Raw genomic sequence first — 20597 nt, 5'->3', positions numbered from 1 at the left:
CCAAGACTCAATGGGGTGGAGGGCCCAGGAAGGGGACAGTCTGCCTGGGGCCTCGGGATGGTGGCATTTCAGCTTGGCCTTCCTGGAGGCTCGGGAATACTGGGAGAACAGAGCTGGGCCCCAGTGCAGCAGGAGGGCGAGGACATGGAGGGAGGGGGCGGCCGTACCCGCAGGTTGTTCTTCTCCTCTTTTCTCTTTATCCAGTTGAGGGCCTGCTGCTGGGGGTCGATGCAGAGGGGGAAGCGGCTGGCCCGGGTGGTGAGGATGCCGTTCTGAACCGAGAGCTCGTCAGGGGGCAGCCCCTGGGAGCCCCACCTGGAAGGGACAGCGACAGGGGAAATGGGGACTTTTCTGGCTGAGTTGTGAACTGACCGGGAGCATCCAAATCGGGGAAGCTGGGCGGTCAGCTGCTCCCTGCAGTCTCTGTGAAGGTGGGTCAGGCAGGCACACCGCCAGCTCTGCACGCTGCCCCGAGGCTCCCCTGGTCCTCCCAGCTCGGGGTCGCCCTCACCTGCTGATCTCCACGTCGTCTGTGAGCAGGTTCTCCAGTCGGAAGGGCTGGCTCAGGGGTATCCCCCGCTCCAGGATGTCGTTCTGCCATACCTGGTTGACCATCTCATCCCGGAATTCCCACGTGAAGGCGCCCTCATAGCTCAGGAAGGCTGCGCACAGCAGGCAGTCGCCCAGCAACTTCACCCGCCGGTGCATCAGCTCATCCAAATCGTTCAGCCACCTGGCACAGGAGACGGAGGCAGGGGCTGCCCTGAGGCATCACCTTCCGGGACAACCCACAGGAACCTTCTAGAAGAACCAGCCTGACATGTGGCCAGGAGGGGGCTCGCCAGAAGGAAACGTTTCCTGAGATAACTCTTTTCTTGTTGAGAACAGAGACCACTGGCTCACTTTGCCAGTTCCCCGCCTAGCGAATCCAATGTTTTCAAAGGCTTTGTTCAATCCCAGGTGCTCCGCAGAACCCAGCATCTAACCGGGGCCTCAATAAATGTTTGGGGGATACATTTGGTCTCAAAGATATGCATTAAGTTGTAATCAAATTGTTTCCAAACGCCTAACCAATAGCTTATAAACATGCCAGCAGAGCATGAGCCCCTATCCTACTGGGTGACAAAATTCTGACCAAGAAAAAAGAAAGCAGGTGTTTCATTTGGCCTCTTCTAGTAAGCGGCCAAAGTCTTCTAGATTTTATTTGTTAGTGTTTATTTGGCTGTGCCGAGTCTTCATTGCAGCACATGGGGTCTTCCCAATCTTCATCAGGCCATGGGATCTCGGGGGGCATGGGAACTCTTCAGTTAGCAGCATGTGGGATCTAGTTCCCTGACCAGGGATGGAACCCAAAAGAAACAAAGCACCTAGTCGTGTCCAACTCTTGCCATCCCATGGACTGTAGCCCGCCAGGCTTCTCTGTCTACGGGATTCTCCAGGCAAGAATACTGGAGTGGGTTGCCATTTCCTTCTCTAGAGGAACTTCCTGACCCAGGAATTGAACCTGGGTTTCCCACATTGCCAGCAGATGCTTTACCGACTGAGCTACACAGGAAGCTATGTGGGATGGAACCCGGGCCCCCTGCTTTGGGAGCACGGAGCCTTAGCCACTAAACCACCAGGGAAGCCTTTCCAGATTTTAGACATATGTAAAATGGTTTGTTTCCCACAAGCAAGCAATATTTTCCAGCGTTTTCCATACATTTTTACAGGTTTCAGGTTAGAAACTGCATCACATCCAGTGGACCATCTGTGGCCCAGTGATCCCCTTGCCCGTAAGCATCAAACAGCTCCACCTGCTTAAAAGTGAAGGTCAGGAGTGAACCAGCCACAAGGGGCACCAGCAACAGAGAAGGTCCTCCTCCAGACGGGTCCAGAAAGGACTTGGGGTTAAAGGTCATCGAGAAACAAACATTCTGTTCAGTGTGGAGATTCCTTAAAAAACTGGAAATTGAACTGCCATATAACTCAGCAATCCCACTACTGGGCATACACACCGAGGAAACCAGAATTGAAAGAGACACATGTACCCCAATGTTCATTGCAGCACTGTTTATAATAGCCAGGACATGGAAGCAACCTGGATGTCCATTGGCAGAGAAATGGATAAGAAAGCTGTGGTACATATACACAATGGAGTATTACTCAGCCATTAAAAAGAATACATTTGAATCAGTACTAATGAGGTGGATGAAACTGGAGCCTATTATACAGAGTGAAGTAAGTCAGAAAGAAAAACACCAATGCAGTATTCTAACGCATATATATGGAATTTAGAAAGATGGTAACGATGACCCTAAATGCGAGACAGCAAAAGAGACACAGATGTATAGAACAGTCTTTTGGACTATGTGGGAGAAGGCGAGGGTGGGATGATTTGAGAGAATAGCATTGAAACATGTATATTATCATATGTGAAACAGATCGCCAGTCCAGGTTCGATGCATGAAGCAAGATGCTCAGGGCTGGTGCACTGGGATGACCCTGAAGGATGGGATGGGGAGGGAGGTAGGAGTGGGGTTCAGGATGGGGAACACATGTACACCCATGGCTGATTCATGTCAATGTATGGCAAAACCCACTACAATATTGTAAAATAATTAGCCTCCAATTAAAATTTTAAAAAAGAAACAAACATTCCCAGGCTCCAGGGCACTAGTTTCTCCCTGTCTCTACCGCTGCACTCCCTCTCCTAAACAGTCATTCAGTAACACTGCTGCTAAGTCACTTCAGTTGTGTCCGACTCTGTGCGACCCCATAGACAGCAGCCCACCAGGCTCCCCCGTCCCTGGGATTCTCCAGGCAGGAACACTGGAGTGGGTTGCCATTTCCTTCTCCAATGCATGAAAGTGAAAAGTGAAAGTGAAGTTGCTCAGTCGTGTCTGACTCTTAGCGACCCCATGGACTGCAGCCTACCAGGCTCCTCCGTCCATGGGATTTTCCAGGCAAGAATACTGGAGTGGGGTGCCATTGCCTTCTGAGACCTAATTTTAAAAGAAGATATATATAGAGAGAGAGAGAGAGAGAAAGAGAGAGAGAGAGAGGAGACTTCCCTGGTGGTGCAGTGGTTAAAACTTTGACTTTCAAGGGGGTTCAATCTCTGGTCAGGGAAGGAGGATCCCACATGCCTCATGGCCAAAATACCAAAACATAAAATAGAAGCAATATTGTAACAAATTCAATCAAGACTTTAAACATCAAAAAATCTTAATTAAAGAAAAAGAATCTATAAAACAGGCATTATCCATCTTAGACATGATAATAGTAAAATCAGAACTTTTTCACATGGTTTTCAGCTCAAAATGCAGTGTAGAATAAAGATTCCATATGGTGAGAAATTCTGTTGCTGATGTTCACTCACAAACCACAGGTTTTCAGACTTTCCCTGGTCCAGTGGTTAAGACTCCATGCTCGCAATGCAGGGGGCCTTGGGTCGATCCCTGGTGAGGGAATTGGATCCCACATACCACAATCAAGACCCAGTGCAACCAAGAAACAAACAAATAAATATTAATTTTTTAAAATCCCCTCAAAGTGTGGCTTAGAGCCACTTAGCAGGAGGGCCCATTACTCAGGCTGACCTGACATTCTCTGAGCCCAACCCCGAGATGAGCTTGTCGGCCGCGATCAGCCGTCTCTCCATGATCTCGGCTTCCTCTTGCAGCTTCTGCTTCTCCAGTATGGCCGCCTCATATTTGGCCCCCAGAGCTTCCAGTTCCCTCTGGATCGCTGCCAGCTCATTCTGGATCTTCTCCAGCTCACGTTTGGTAAGGTAAAAATTCCGCTCCAGCCTGGCCACCTAAGTGAAGACAATTTCCAAAACAGTAGGCAAAAGGACAGTTGTGAGGTGGGGATAAGACAGTCTCACACCTGGCTTATGTCCACCTGCATTTTTTTTTTTTTTTTTTGCCGCTCCATGCAGCTTGTGGGTTCTTAGTTCCCTGACCAGGAACTGAACCCAGGCCCACAGCAGTGAAAGCACTGAGTCTTAACCACTAAACTGCCAGGGAATTCCTCCACCTGCATTTCTATCATTGTCCCTATCCTCTGGGGCCACCCATAGCAAGGCACGTGGCTTCTCCTCTTAGGAACCTTTTCAATGGTTTAATGCAAAATCTCACATTGCATTAGAAAAAAGATGTCCTGTACTGAGTTAGCAGACAACTTAATTTTCATGTGAATTAAGGTCCCAGTAAGAGGACCCTGTGAATCTAAGTCCAAAACTCAAAAAAAAGTCATTGAAGATTGTGTGTGTGTTTGTGTGTGTGTGTTTGTGTGTGTGTGTGTTCAGTAACATCAATCGTATCCAACTCTTTTGTGACCCCAGTGGACTGTAGCCCACCAGGCTCCTCTGTCTGTGGGATTTTTCCCATCAAGAATACTGGAGTGGGTTGCCATTTCCTCCTCCAGGGCATCTTCCTGACTCAGGGATCAAAGCTTCATCTCCGGCGTCTCCTGCATTGCAGGCGAATTCTTTACCACTGAGCCACCAGTGAAGCCCTGCATGGAAGATACTACCAGTTCTATTACGGCTTCTAAGTTTTCTGAGTGACAAAATCCTGAGTTAAAATGCAATGTCAAAATATGTCTCAGGCATTCCCTGGTGGTTCCGTGGTTAAGAATCCACCTTCCAATGCAGGGGACATGGGTTCGATCCCTGGTAGGGTAACTAAGATCCCACATGCCTTGGGGCAACTAAGCTGGAGTGCTGCCTTTACTGAGCCACAATCCGAGAAAAACCTGCATGCCACAACTAAGATCCTACACAGCCAAAAATAAATAAATACAAACACGTCTCAAAAAGGAATCAACCTTATCCAATTCTCTTTGTGTCGTGTCTTCTGTATGTTACTTTGACCCAGTGGTTCTCAACAGGGACTCATTTTGCCTCCCCCAAGGGACACATGGCAATGTCTGGAGACACTTCTGGTTGTTGAAACTTGGGGGCATCTAGTGGGTAGGGGCCAGGGATGCTGTTCAACATCCTACAATGCCCAGGACAGCTCCACAAAACAAGAAAAGATTCAATCCAAAATGGCAATAGTGCCAAGGATGAGAAACCCTGCCTTAGCCCTCCCTCGAGAATGATTTTCACCCTCTTTTATTCAAAAACCTTTCACAGTGTTATATGGGAGAGGAGTCTGGGGGAGAACGGATACATGTATACGTATGGCTGAATCCCTTCGCTGTCCACCTGAAACTATCACACATTGTTAATCAGCTACACTCCAATATAAAGTTAAAAGTTAAAAAAAATCTTTCAGCCTTTGGCTCTGTCAGTTCACATGACATCTAAATGAGGGCTGTATGTACTTCGGGAAAAATGTTTATGTGGTTTAAAATGAGAACCTTGCCAGAATTTTTCCAGTAAAGCTGTGGACACATTCATTCTGACTGCAAAATGATCTCTTAGCAGAAGTGAGCAGGGCTTACAGATGGGCAGTACCTTGTCTCTTTTGGGTTTGATTTCTTTAAAAACATCACAGTAGCCCATCACAGCTTCAACAAACTTCAGCATCCCCAAGCCTGCCTTGCTCACGGCTTCCATTTCCTCGGTCGTGGTATTGAGAGTCTTCAAGAGGCCTAAAGGTCAAAGACGCAATGATCTCACTGAGCAGTGAGCTTTGTCTCAGGAAAATAAAATGAGAAATAAGCTACCTATGAACAAAGCAAGTGTAACTAGTTCCTTACTCCAGGTAATTCTGTGAGAGGGATTGGAGAGCTCTCCCACAGATAACAGGGGGATCCAACCTTAAATGAGTTCTTTGTGAGTGGCTGTTTAAGATGTGAGTAAGGGGCACAGGTTACTGCCACCCAGGACATCCTATGACACAGGCACTTCTGTGTGACACCCGGAAGGCCCTGGAGACCCAAGGCATCAGTGAGGATTCCCAGCTGGGCACCAAGGTGGCTCAGAGCTGGCAGTTAACTGGGGTTCATTTAACTGTCATCATGGGGGGACCATCACCTCCACCTGCCCCCTCACTCTGGAAGCAAATTCACCTAAATGGAAACCCATCCAAGAATCGGGTAAAGAGAGCCCCTTGGGTTTCTGTAGTTGTTATCCTTCCGGTTTTAATTAGCTTTGTTTTTAAGTGGCTGAAAAAAATGTACTGATGATAAAGTTCTGAATAAGCCATCATGATAAACAGTGACACAATGAGCTTGTATATGCCTGAACGAAGACTAACATCATTCCCACTGGCTAAGCTCTGGGGGTGGATCTGGAGTCAGGCTTAGCAGGAACTGTGTGGCTTCTGTAACTGAAAAGAAGGGAATGGGGTGGGTGGTGCTGGCTCGTCCTCCTCGCCCACCCCTCAGGGACCTGCAGAAGACATCATACAGGCAAGCGGCACAAGCAGAGTAGTCAAAGTTAGACCAGTTCTTTTTTTTTCTCCCCTGAATATCCATTTTGCCTAATTGAGCTGAAATTCACATAACATAAAATGAACCATGTTAAAGTGTATACACGTCAGTGGCATTTAGTAGAGTCACAAGATTCTGCAGGCCTCATCTCCACCTAGTTGCAAGACATTCTCATCATTTCAAAGGGAAACTTCACAGCTATTCAGCAATCACAACCCACTTCCCCTCCCCAGACACTGGCAAGCATTGATCTGCTTTCTGTCCCTATGGATTCACCTATGGATATTTCATATAAATGGAGTTACATGTGACCTTTTGTGCCTGACTTCTTTCACTCGGCATCATGTGTTTGAGGTTCATCTGTGTTGTAGCATAGGGCAGCTAAAACATAAATGAAGCTTACTCTTTTTTATGACCAAATAATATTCCACTGTGTGGATATCTTTGTTCTTGTTATCCATTCATCTGCTGATAGACACGAGGGTTGTCTCCACATTTCAGCTATTGTCAGTAATGCTGTCAGGGACACTGCACATAAGCTTTTGTTTGAATATGTATTTTCTATTCTTTTGGGTATATACATAGGAGTGAAATGGTTGGGACACATGGTAATTCTATGATTAACCCTCTGAGGAACTGCCCAACTGTTTTCCACAAGATTTTACATTTCTGCCAACAATGTAAAAGGGTTGCAAGCTCTCCACCTCCTCCCCAACACTTGTTGTTTTGTGTGGTTTTGTTTAAATTACACCATCTGAGTGGCTCTGAATGCTACCTCATTGTGGTTTGATGTGCATTTTCCTAGTGACCAGCATTAAGCGTAGCTTCATATGCTTTTTGGCCATCTGTCTATCTCTTTTGGAGAAATGTCTATTCCAGTCCTTTGCCCATTAGACCGATTCTTGGCACCACTGTGCCCATCAGATAAGAAGCACAGAAGACAAGGTAGAGTGGACTCCGGAAGACAGCTGTGTTTCCTGCTAGGGAGAACTAGAGCTGTTGCTGAATTACACATTCATGGGGCATCTGCTGTCACTGCCCATCCAGCCACCACCCTCTGCTTCATGCAACTATGCCGCCATCTTCCTCTAGGAACAATCATTCCCGTTCTTCCATTGGCACAGCCACGGCAACACCATTTGGCCACCACGGGAGGGTGTGCCTGTGACAAGCCCCCTCCTCGCCTCCCTCCCTGCCCCAAAGACTGAACCACCAGATTGAGAACCAGCCTGGCTGTCCCCTCCATCCATCTGTGCTCACCTCTGATGTTCTTAACTTGGCTCTGGGTAATGGAATCAAAGTCGATTTCCATCAGAGACCTGAGGAAGTTGGGGTCGGACATCATGCCCTTGGCGGTTTTCCAGTTGAGTTCTTTGTAGCCTTTCATGATGAGGATGCATTCGCAGACCGTCTGTACCTGCTTTGGGGGCTTAGCAAAGGACCTGGAGGAGAAACAGACACGTATGAGATCGGACGCGGGATGTGGCCAGGATCTGGCCCTAAGGAAGGTTCCAGAAAAAAATGGCTCAACGCAGAACCGTCTCTTGGAGGTAATACTGCATGGAGGAAAAGGGGATCACATCCCAACACCCACTTGGGCTCCTGGGGATGAGCTTTCCCAAGGGCAGGACTCAGTCTCCTCCATCAGGTGCCAGTTCAGGGTCCTAGATTCAGACTGGGCACCAGGAACACAGCAGGGCATCATTCAATGCAAACCCAGGCTGCCCCTGAATCGGCAGGGCAGGGTGGAGCCTGAGAATCTGTGTTTTTAATTACACCCTGGGGTGACTCCTCAGACTCTAAGTGGTAGAGTCATTATTGTCATGATCATCATCAACCTATTTTCCGTTTACCAGATGAAGAAATGGGGCTCCAGTGGTTGGATGGCCTGCCTGTGTCTACACAGCCCGTGGGGTCTGAGGTCCCTGCAGCCTGGGCTCCTTCAGGCTGTGGAAATTGTTATCTGGCTTTGACAAAGCTAGACCATCACTCAGCTGCTCTGACACTTACAGGTCCAGCACCCTCGGCCCTCCAGCGAATGGGAAATCTAAAAGGATCGGGAGGATGCAAGGCAGCATCGGCAGCGTGAAGACCCAAGAAGGAACAAGTGGCACATTGCTGGTACCCAGGGGGCCCCGCTCTGCTGCCTGCTGCCCGGCCGTGTCTCTACATGTCACACGAGGTGTGCAGGCACCAAAGCCGTGGAGAGAGACAGAATCAGAAGGAAAATGATGAAGAAAAAGGAAAGGAAAGGATTTGGAAAATGAAGAGCTCCCCCACCAAGGGCAAGGAGCAGCCTGGGGAGAGGCCAGAAGGCCCCAGAGGAGGGGGGCAGGGAGGGCTGGTGTGGGGGGAGAGAGACAGACACAGAGAAAGAACAATCTGAGCCACACAGCAATGTGGAGACTCCAAACCTGGCAACCATGCCCCCACCCCTCCCCGCCCCCACCCACTCACCCTCGCAGCACAGGGACAAGCCAGGGCAGTGCTCCAGCACAAAACCCGACCATTAAAGTAATGGACCTGAGTCACCAGGGAAAGGCTCAATTATGCGGCGTTAGGCGCTTACGACAGCGGGGGATGCTGTCAACTGTTTTTAAAAGGTTCCCTTCGGGGCTGATGAAGACCAGGCCGGGCCACTGCTCTCTGAATAATCCAAGGAGGAGGGGGTCAGTGAGATGTTTTCAGACACAAGTGGGAAAGCGCCTCGGGGCAGCGTCCTGAGCCATTTGGACTGGTCCCAGGTTCTCAGCTTTCTCATCTGTAAAATGGGAAAGCAGAACGGGAAACTTGGAGCCCCCAAAGCCTTTGAGTCTATGAAAGGGAAGCTCTCTGGGGTCAGTTTATGAACCGGTTCCAGGAACCTCGTTTATCTAGAACATGGTGTTGTGGTGCCAGATAACCAAGGAGTTTGCAATAGTAAGATTACCAAACACTGTTTTATGAGTTAGATAAAATGGTATAAAAATAGGGGAAAAAGTAAGATCACAAGTCTGAGAAATGACAGTGTGTCTGATTAATCTGACTCTTTACTTCTACCACAACAGAAACTTAGGGTGGGCTTCCCTGATGGTCCAGTGGTTAAGAATCTGCCTTGTATTGCAAGGGACACCAGTTCGATCCCTGTCTGGGAAGATCCCCCATGCCTCAGAGCAACTGAGCCCCGGGGCCACAACTACTGAGCCCACGTGCCCTGGAGCCCGCGCTCCACAAGAGAAGCCACTGCAGTGACAAGCCCACACATGACACGAAGAATAGCCCCTGCTCACCGCAACTAGGGAAAGCCCAAGTGCACCAAGGAAGACCCAGCTCAGCCAGTAAATAAATAAATCTTTTTAAAAAAGAAGAAAGAAAGAAACTCAGGGGGAGACAGACAGATAGGCAGATGGAGGTGAAGTCATGCTGCCTTCCCTGGAGGAGAACACCAATTACAAGCTTTATTTTCCACCTCCCTTCACTCTACCCCAGACACTGTCTTTGCTTTTCCCTCAAGCCACACTCCTTTCAGCCCCCTCTAGCCTCCATCCCATGTCCCATTTAAATATCACTTCCTGGGGTTCACCTTCCCTGACTACTCACCCCCCAGACTAGATCGGGCCCCCCATTATCCAGTCATAGCAACCCACACCCTGCCTCCCTGACCTCTTCCTGGGTAATTTTATTGCTCATGCGATTCCCATGTGCATACTCGTGCCTCCCCAGACTGTGGGTTCCATGTGGTAAAGACTCCCAGGCTGGCTCACTGTCTCTCAGCCCCCATGCCAGCACAGGGTGGGCAGGCAGTAGGCACCTGATGGTACTGAATGAAGAAAAGGAAGAAAAGCAAAGTCGCAGGCCAGTAACAAAGGGAACCTTTTATACTCCGGAGAAACATCCACTACTAATCTTCATTACTCCTAATCTCCCTGCCTTAACATTTAATGATTTCTGCAAAGGGGATTGAGCATTATAGAGAGGAAGTGCTATTTAAAGAATTAAAGGATTAGGGAATCGTCAAGACCTAAGTGCTGGCTCATCACCCTTAACATCTAAATGGCCTAAACAAAGCCAGATTGTAGTCATCTGGATCCAAACCTATTAAATCCCAGGAAAAAATCCCAAAGAGATCAAAGATTTAAAGGTCAACAATTAAACTATGAAAGTATAGCATGAAACCACGGGGAGATTACTTTACAATCTTCCAGTTGCAAGGCCTTTTAAATATGAGGTCATAGCAAAAAGCCACAAAATAAAATATCGCCAAAATCTACCTCATAAAAATAAAAATTTACACACAGCAAACACACACACACACACAAACCACCTAAACAAAGTCGAATGGCTGAGACGCGCCTGGTGGTCCAGTGGTTAAGACTTCGCCTTCCAATGCAGGAGGTGGGGATGTGACCCCTAGTCAGGGAGCTTAGAGCCTACACGCCTCTTGGCCAAGAAACCAAAACAGAACACAGAAGCAATATTGTAACGAACTCAATAAAGACTTTAAAAATGATCCACATCAAACACAATTTTGTTTTTAAAGTCAACTGGCTGATGACAAACTGGGAAAATTATTCACAACTCACACCACACATAAAAAGCTAATCTCACTATTAATATAAAAAGCCCCTGGAAAGGCTAAGGGAAGCAAAAAAAAAAAAAAACAGCAACAAAAACAATTCAACAACGGGCAAAGCACATAAAGCGTTCACAGAAAACGAACTACACAGACTCTTACACACATTTTTCACCTATTAAAAAAAAGGCAACTTCTCTCATCATAAGGGAGATGCACATTAGAACTAGACAAGAATCATTGTTCATCTATAAATAACCAAAAATCCAAATGCTTAGTAGTGCCCTCTGTTGGTGAGGCCATGAAAAAGCAGGCACTCACATGTACTGCCAGAGGGAGTACAAATCGGTTCCACAACTGTGGAGCGCATTAAGCAACAACATGGGGTCGCACACAGTTGGACAAGACTGAAGTGACTTAGCAGCAGCAGCAGCATAGACATAAACCCGGAGGAGGGAATGGCAACCCACTCCAGTATTCTTGTCTGGGATAATCCCATGGACACAGGAGCCTGGAGGGCTACAGTTCATGGGGTTGCAAAGAGTCGGATATGACTGAGCGACTGAGCATGCACTCATAGACAAAAACACACACAACTTTGCACCCAACAATTCCACCTCTGAAAATGTATCCTTCCAGTGGACTTGGGCATAGTGAAGTAAGCATTATTCTTTGCCTCATTGTTTGGAAAGGCAAAATAAACTGGAAATAAGGTAAAAATGCATAAATTGGGGCTGATTAAATGAACGATAGTACAGCCATCCACGGAGAAGGCAATGGCACTCCACTCCAGTACTCTTGCCTGGAAAATCCCATGGATGGAGGAGCCTGGTGGGCTGCAGTCCATGGGGTCGCAAACAGTCGGACACGACTGAGTGACTTCACTTTCACTTCTCACTTTTCTGCACTGGAGAAGGAAATGGCAACCCACTCCAGTGTTCTTGCCTGGAGAATCCCAGGGACGGGGGAGCCTGGTGGGCTGCCGTCTATGGGGTCACACAGAGTCAGACACAACTGAAGCAACTTAGCAGCAGCAGCAGCAACAGCCATCCAAGGGTATGTGATGGGTTGCTGTTAAGTAATGAGAAGGTTCTCATACATCAACATGCAAAATATCTTCAAAGTGTCTTGTTAATGGAAAAAGCCAAGATGCAGAAAATGATGTGTATTACCAATTATATTTTAAAAGGAAAGAAAAGAGAATATGGTATCCCTTGTTCTACAACCCTTAGAGCCCAACATCAGGGACTGAAGAGACACTGGCACATCTGGTTGCCTTGAGCATGTGCAAAAACTCTCTGGATGGGACTTCCCTAGCGGTCCTGTTGGCTAGGGTTCCAAACTTCCACTGCAAGGGGCATAGGTCCAATCCCTGGTCAGGGAACTAAGATCCTGCATGTCGTGGGATGTGGCCAAGAAAAAAAAACAAACACGTCTCTGGATGGATATATGGAAAATGTATATGAGATATACATAATCATACCATGGTTCTCTGTCCTGTAGGGGGAGGGGAACTAGGCTGATGAGGAGCAGGTCAGAGGGGGCTTTTCATGGCATGTCATTTTGATGTTGGAACCAGGACCTAGCTGATGTATACGTGGCACTGACCCCATGCTCAACCCAGTTCTGAGAGAGCCTTACATAATAGCTCCTTGGACCCTCATACCCACCCTGAACTTCAGGGCTTTCCTGATAACTTAGTTGGTAAAGAATCCGCCTGCAATGCAGAAGACCCCAGTTCGATTCCTAGGTCAGGCAGATCCCCTGGAGAAGGGGTAGGCTACACACTTCAGTATTCTTGGGCTTCCCTTGTGGCTCATCTGATAAAGAATCTGCCCACAATGTGGGAGACCTGGGTTCGACCCCTGGTTTGGGAAGATCTCCTGGAGAAGGGAAAGGCTGCTGCTGCTGCTGCTAAGTCGCTTCAGTCATATCCGACTCTGTGCGACCCCATAGACGGTAGCCCACCAGGCTCCCCCGTCCCTGGGATTCTCCAGGCAAGAACACTGGAGTGGGTTGCCATTTCATTCTCCAATGCATGAAAGTGAGAAGTGAAAGTGAAGTCGCTCAGTCGTGTCCGACTGTTTGCGACCCCATGGACTGCAGCCCACCAGGCTCCTCCATCCATGGGATTTTCCAGGCAAGAGTACTGGAGTGGGGTGCCATTGCCTTCTCTGAAGGAAAGGCTACCCACTCCAGAATTCTGGCCTGGAAGTTGCAGAGTTGGACACGACTGAGCGACTTTCACTTTCAACCACCCTGAGGCTGTGGGGACAGTGATTATCATCTGCATTTTACAAATAAGGAAACTCCAGCACAGAGAGGCTAGGTGACTTGCCAAAGGTCACACAGCTGGGAAGAAGCAAAGCCATGCGTGAACATATCACCTGTTCCAATAACTACATTACTCCTTTTAGGCCATAGGCTGCTTTTACTATCTCAGGGTGATACAGGCACCCTGTCTAACCACAGGGGACACATACCAAGCTCTCCATGTGGTCCCATGGAAACCCCTTCTCACCAGCCCCTTGGATTGTTGAGAGGATTCACAGCCTTCTCCTCCCAGATAAATCCCCCTCAAAGATCCTTCCCAACTCTGTTCTCAGAATGTTTTTATGCTGCTGACCTGAGTTGTTGTTGTTGTTGATGTTTAGTTGCTGAGTTGTATCCAACTCTTTGTGACCCCATGGACTATAGTCCCCCAGGCTCCTCTGTCCATGGGATTTCCCAGGCAAGAATACTGGAGTGGGTCGCCATTTTCTTCTCCAGGGGATCTCCCTAACTCAGGCATCAAACCTGTCTCCTGCATTGGGAGGCAGATTCTTTCCATCTGAGCCACCGGGCAGAGCAGAGCCTCAAGTCCATATAACCAGTGGTTGGATGTTTCCCTTGAAAATGCACATATTCTTAGTCTCTCTCACAACTCAGTCTAAACTTCCAACACATGCTATTGCAGTTTTAAAGCAGCCATCCTGGAGCTTCCTAGGTGGCTCAGTGGTTAAAGAATCCATCTGCTGATACAGGAGTTGTGGGTCCAATCCCTGGTCCAGGAAGATCCCACATGTCACTGAGGAACTAAGCCCATGCACCACAACCATTGAGCCTGTGCTCTAGAGACCAGGAGCTTCAACTGCTGAGCCCATGTGTCGCAACTACTGAAGCCTGCTTGCCCTACAGTCCGTGCTTTGCAACAAGAGAAGCCATGGCAATAAGAAGCCTGCACACCACAGCTAGAGAGTGGCCCCCACTTGCCACAAATAGAGAAAGCCCATGTGCAGCAACAAAGACCCAGCATAGCCAAAACTAAATAAACAGAATTATAAAACATCCATCCATATACCTTTGTTGCAATCACACTGCAAACCTCTGAAATCAGGATCTCTTGCTAACAGCAGGAGCATCTCCAGATGACCCCACCCCTCTGCCCAGGAGTCACTTGGGCTTCCTGCTCTGGAATGAGCTGAATGTTCTGTTTGAATCCACGTGTTTCACATGGACTGTAGCCTGCCAGGCTCCTCTCTCTGTTCATGGGATTTTCCAGGCAAGAGCCAACAACCAGAGCACAGCCTTGGACAAGGGCCGCCACGTGGCCCTTAGGAAATGAGGAGCTCAGAGAAGCAGCAGCATCCCACCAGGCACACGAAACACAGATCAGCTTCCAGCCTAGAAACAGGAGTCTCGCTCACCGATCATGCAGCCAGAAGGACAACGCCTCTTCTGAAAATGAGGACATGATGTGAGCAAGGAGAGGACAGAGCCGAGGCTCCTAACACAGGGACACATGAGCGGGACCATGCAGCACAAAGACAGGGAATGGGGTGGGGCAGGCAGGACGCTGTTTCTTCCTGGCTTCACTGGCGCTGCCAAACTTACCACTGAGATCCACTAACGGTACCCTAAGGACAGTGCCCCATGGTGGGAAGGAAGAAAACGCCATACCAAGCCCCCCTTCTGGACAGCAAATGAGCCCTCTGGCTGCAGGGGTTGGAGTCATTTGACACACTGCTTTGCAGAATGGCTGGGGGCCACAATACAGACTTACTCTCCTGGGAATTCCCTGGCAGTCCAGTGGTTAACGTTTGGCGTTCTCACTGCCCGGGCCTAGGTTCAATCCCTGATCGGGAAGCTAAGATCCTACAAGCCACACAAGTGCAGCCAAAAAAAAACCACCCTCCCTACCTCTAAAAGTCCATCATGTGTCTAGAATTGGATGAGGGTATCTCCCATCTGCTCTCAGCCTTTGGCATACCTGGCCCGCATCCAGGGCCCTGCCTCTCTCAGGACAGACACCCAATCATGTTCTCCTAAAGAGGACTGATTTACAAGGCTCCACCTCTCCCACCAGCCCCTTCTGGAACCCAATCTACTTCTATGAGTGGCCAGGGTTTAAGGCCAGTGGGCTGGGCTACCTACTGACTGGGGCAAGTCAGCTCACCTCTCTGGGCTTGAGGACCCTCATCTGGAAATGAAGACAATGACAGTCCCCACCATGGAAAGTGGGCGGCACAGAAATGCCGAACCGCCATGATTATGTCATAGGTGCTGTCAGGGGTGACGCTGGTGGCCAAGCACACTTGGGGATGGCCAGCCGTCACCTGATCTCGGTCACATCCGACTTGTCCAGCTTCTGCAGCTCCAGCTTGGCAGCCTCCAGGATGGGCATGACCTCAGCCAGGGCAGTCTCAGCCTCTGTCTTCTCCACCGCGATAATCTTGTTCTGCTCCTCTATCTCCATGGCTTTTTCCTCTGCCAGCTTCTTCTTTTCCTCCGCTGTTGGGGGAGAGGGAGGGGAATGAAGCCATCGAAGGCGGGGAGGATGGACCACCGCTCCTGAGCCAAGGCGACACAGCCCTCAAAGGTGGGCACTGGGACCTCCCCAGGTCCCAGTGTGTAGGAATTGGCCTGCTAATGCAGGGGACACAGGTTTGGTCCCTGGTCCAGAACTAAGATCCCTGTGCTTCCACAGAGCAACTAAACCCGTGCACCCAACTTCTGAAGCCCTCGTGCCCAGAGCTTGTGCTCCACAAGAGAAGCCACCACCATGAGAAGTCTGCACACCGCGACTAAGAGTAGCTCACACCTGCTGCAGCTAGAGAAAGCTCGCCTGCAGCAACAAAGATCTAGTGCAACCAAAAATAAATTCAAAAAATAATTTTTTAAAAAAATGGGCACTGGGAGGAGGGGGTCAAATGAGCTTTGGCCAATATGACAGCCTTGGGTGTTCCCAGTGGGACCATGTCCTCATGGTCCCTGGGGTCCCTAACACCAGGACAGCTGCTGCAACCTTGACCCTCCCTGACTAGCCCGCCTATACCTCCCGCCCACTCCATCCCATGAGACAACCCCAACCCTGCTTGGCCGCTGTTCGCTGAGGACACCAGGGCTGCCCTCGAAGTTCTTCTGGCTTACTGAGATCTCTCTGCCTCTTCATCAGCTTTTCCTACGTTCATTCATTCAGTCAGTTCAGTCGCTTAGTTATGTCCAACTCTTTGTGACCCCGTGGACTGCAGCATGCCAGGCCTCCCTGTCCATCACCAACTCCCAGAGTTTACCCAAACTCATGTCCATTGAGTCGGTGATGCCATCCAACCATCTCATCCTGTGTCATCCCCTTCTCCTCCCGCCTTCAATCTTGCCCAGCATCAGGATCTTTTCAAATGAGTCAGCTCTTCATATCAGGTGGCCAAAGTATCAGAGTTTCAGCTTCAACATCAGTCTTCCAATGAACACCCAGGGCTGGCCTCCTTTAGGTTGGACTGGTTGGATCTCCTTGCAGTCCAAGGGACTCTCAAGAGTCTTCTCCAACACCACAGTTCAAAAGCATCAATTGTTCGGCGCTCAGCTTTCTTTACAGTCCAACTCTCACATCCATACATGACCACTGGAAAAACCATAGCCTTGACTAGTTGGACCTTTGTTGGCAAAGTAATGTCTCTGCTGTCTAGGTTGGTCATAACTTTCCTTCCAAGGAGTAAGTGTCTTTTCATTTCGTGGCTGCAGTCACCATCTGCAGTGATTTTGGAACCCAAAGAAATAAAGCCTGCCACTGTTTTCACTGTTTCCCCATCTATTTGCCATGAAGTGATGGGACCAGATGCCATGATCTTAGTTTTCTGAATGTTGAGTTTTAAGCCAAACTTTTCACTCTTCTCTTTCACTTTCATCAAGAGGCTCTTTAGTTCTTTCTTCTTCACTTTCTGCCATAAGGGTGGTATCATCTACATATCTGAGGTTACTGATATTTCTCCCGGCAATCTTGATTCCAGCTTGTATTTCTTCCAGCCCAGCGTTTCTCATGATGTACTCTGCATACAAGTTAAATAAGCAGGGTGACAATATACAGCCTTGACGGACTCCTTTTCCTCTTTGGAACCAGTCTGTTGTTCCATGTCCAGTTCTAACTGTGGCTTCCTGACCTGCATACAAATTTCTCAAGAGGCAGGTCAGGTGGTCTGGTATTCCCATCTCTTTCAGAATTTTCCAGTTTACTGTGATCCACACAGTCAAAGGCTTTGGCATAGTCAATAAAGAAGAAATAGATGTTTTTCTGGAATTCTCTTGCTCTTTCAATGATCCAGCAGATGTTGGCAATTCGATCTCTGGTTCCTCTGCCTTCTCTAAAATCAGCTTGAACATCTGGAAGTTCACAGTTCACGTATTGTTGAAGCCTGGGTTGGAGAATTTTGAGCATTACTTTACTAGCGTGTGAGATGAATGCAACTGTGCGGTAGTTTGAGCGTTCTTTGGCATTGCCTTTCTTTGGGATTGGAATGAAAACTGACCTTTTCCAGTCCTGTGGCCACTGCTGAGTTTTCCAAATTTGCTGGCATATTCAGTGCAGCACTTTCACAGCATCATCTTCTAGGATTTGAAATAGCTCAACTGGAATTCCATCACCTCCACTAGCTTTGTTTGTAGTGATGCTTCCTAAGGCCCACATGACTTCCCATTCCAGGATGTCTAGCTCCACGTGAGTGATCACACCATCGTGATTATCTGGGTCAGGAAGTTCTTTTTTGTATAGTTCTTCTGTGTATTCTTGCCACCTCTTCTTAATATCTTCTGCTTCTGTTATGTCCATACCATTTCTGTCCTTTATTGAGCCCATCTTTGCATGAAATGTTGCCTTGGTATCTCTAATTTTCTTGAAGAAATCTCTAGTCTTTCACATTCTATTGTTTTCCTCTATACGTTCATTCAGCCCAGCCCAAAAGTCACCCTCCCCCCAGGTCACTCTCAGTTTCATCACTCTATTTGCTTTATTTTATCTTAGTTTATTTGTGACACTAACCGCAATCTGAAATTTCATCTGATTCTTGGCTCATGAATGGGCTCCACTCACTAGAATGTAACCTTTCCAGGGGCTGTGACCCCACATTTAGAACAAAGCTTGGCATGGAGTAGGTGTACCAGCTTCATTAGTGCCCCCACCAAAATCCATGCCACTCAGAACCACAGAATATCACCTTATTTGGAAAGAGAGTCTTTGTAGATATAATTAGTTAACACAAGGTCATACTGGGTTAGGGTAGATCCTAAATCCAACAACTGTGTCCTTATAAGAAGCCATGTGAGGACATGGAGACGCAGTGGGAGAACGTCATGTGATGGTGGAGGCAGAAGCTGGAGGAATGCGTCCAGAAGCCAAAGAACACTCAGGACTTCTGGCCACTGCTACAAGCTGGAAAAGGCCAGGAAGGGTCCTCTCCGGAGCCTTTGGAGGGAGCAGGGTCCTGCCAAGACCTTCATTTCAGACTTCTATCCTCCAAAGCAGTGAGAATACATAAATGTCTCTGTTTTAAAGCACCCACTTTGAGACTTTCATGGTGGTCCAGCGGTTCAGAGTCTGCCTTCCAATGCAGGGGATGTGGGTTTGATCCCTGGTCAGGGAACTAAGATCTACACATTGCAGGGCAGCTAGGCCCACGAACCACAACTGGAGAAAGCCTGTGTGCCATAGTGAAGACCCAGTGCAGCCAAAAAATAAGAATAAAAAAAATAAATCTTCAAAAAAAAAATAGTAACGGGTAGGTCAAAACATGCCAGTTCCTACAAGTAGCTTCCCAGGGCTATCATGCAATGGAGCCCTGTCCTGTCTGGGGTTTTTTGGTGGGAAGGGGGCAATCCAGATCCCCAGAGCTGGCCCCACACTTGCCTATGGCTGTATTTGTGGCGATCTCCTCCAGTAGGGCCTCGCAGGCAGCCGACTTCTCCGCCAGCACGATCTTCTGCTCGGCCAGCTTCTGGTTCAGCTCATCCAGCTGGATGGTGGCCTCCTTCAGCTTGTCCAGGCCTCCCTCCAGACGCTTGCACTGAGCTGAGGAAAGGGAACACAGGTATTCATCCTTGATGGGGCTCTGTTCTCAACCCACCCAACTACACGCAATGCAGTGAGATTCACCCAACTTGGGCTCACAGGAAAAAAATAAAAAATAAAATAAAATCATCTTCATGAGATGTCAAGCATCTCTCAGCACCTCCATTGCCATTTTGGTTTGGGGGTGGCATCTCTGAATGGCAACCCACTCCAGTATTCTTGCCTGGAGAATGCCATGGACAGAGGAGCCTGGTGGACCACAGTCCTTGGGGTTGCAAAACAGTCAGACGTGACTGAGCGACTAACACTTTGACTTCCAAAATGAATATACTTCTGAAAACAGTGCTTCATTTGACCAACAGCCAGAACCAGAGAATTTTTTAAAAGTTTTCCAACAGAGAAATGCTTGTTCTCATTAAACGGTATCTCTAATGGAATGCAAATTTAGAGCTTAGAGCGCATGGCCCAACACAGAAAAACAAAAATAAATGCATGCCAGGGCTTTGCCCACCCACACATATCCTTTTGAGGTGCAAAATCCAAAATGTGCTTTTCGGCTTTGCCTCAGTCCCAAGTATCGTCGATCTTGCTAAGAAAACACCTGCTTAAGGAAAACATCAGCAGTGGGATCCTTACTTGTAAGGAATAACAATCTCTACGAATCGTTCCATCCCCCTCCCAAGTCTTACCTATATTATACTGAGTTTTCTCATCCAGTAGTTTTGAATACGTGTTAATAAAATCCAGGTAGTTCTTCGGAGTCACATAGTTGCAGCGCCTCAGTTTCTGTAGGAATTGTTTGCTGAATTCACCCACGGATTCATGGACCAAAACAACATGTTCTACCAGATCTTCTATATTTTCTGCCGGGATCATCTGATTAGTTCCTGAAGAGGAAGGGATGGAAAAGGGTGGTTCGTAAAGAAAGAGACAAGCAGTTCCTCAAAGAGTTAAACACGGAATTCCCATGTGACCCAACAATTCCGCTCCTAAGCACATTCCCAACGAGGTGAAAGACAGACACAGGCAGACTTTTGTATGTCAATGTTCATAGCAGCACTAGTCACAGCAGCCAGAAGTGTCTACCAACAGATGGGCGGATACACAAAATACGGCCTGTCCACAAATGGAGTATTACTCAGCCTTAAAGAAGGAAATTCTGATACGTGCAGCAACATGGATAAACCTGGAAAACATGCAAAGTAAAAGAAGCCAGCCATAAAAGGACACATGAGACATCTAGAACTGTCAAATTAGTGGCAGAAAGTAAATTAGAGGCTCCGGGGTGGAGGGTGGGGCAGGGGGCGGGAGAACAGGGACTGAGTGTTTAATGGGGACAGAGCTTCCGTTTTAAAGATGAAA

At 48.2% G+C, this 20597-nt stretch overlaps 1 protein-coding gene across 1 annotated transcript in view; it reads right to left on the bottom strand.

Annotated features, from left to right (window-relative positions):
- DNAH10 (dynein axonemal heavy chain 10) overlaps positions 1 to 20597 on the bottom strand; it is a 156587-nt gene that overhangs the window by 23699 nt on the left and 112291 nt on the right. The window contains exons 55-62 of the mRNA XM_027567005.1: positions 19925 to 20122; positions 19074 to 19235; positions 15514 to 15688; positions 7627 to 7808; positions 5447 to 5583; positions 3582 to 3799; positions 512 to 733; positions 168 to 315 (exon numbers count right to left, since the gene is read on the bottom strand). Of these exons, the coding sequence (XP_027422806.1) occupies positions 168 to 315; positions 512 to 733; positions 3582 to 3799; positions 5447 to 5583; positions 7627 to 7808; positions 15514 to 15688; positions 19074 to 19235; positions 19925 to 20122 (1442 nt within the window). The remainder of the gene's footprint in view (positions 1 to 167; positions 316 to 511; positions 734 to 3581; positions 3800 to 5446; positions 5584 to 7626; positions 7809 to 15513; positions 15689 to 19073; positions 19236 to 19924; positions 20123 to 20597) is intronic.

Source organism: Bos indicus x Bos taurus, chromosome 17 (assembly GCF_003369695.1).
Source record: "Bos indicus x Bos taurus breed Angus x Brahman F1 hybrid chromosome 17, Bos_hybrid_MaternalHap_v2.0, whole genome shotgun sequence".
NCBI classification, from domain to species: Eukaryota; Metazoa; Chordata; class Mammalia; order Artiodactyla; family Bovidae; genus Bos; species Bos indicus x Bos taurus.
The sequence above is the reverse complement of the archived record's forward strand: the minus strand, read 5'-3'. Positions and strand labels throughout refer to the sequence as shown.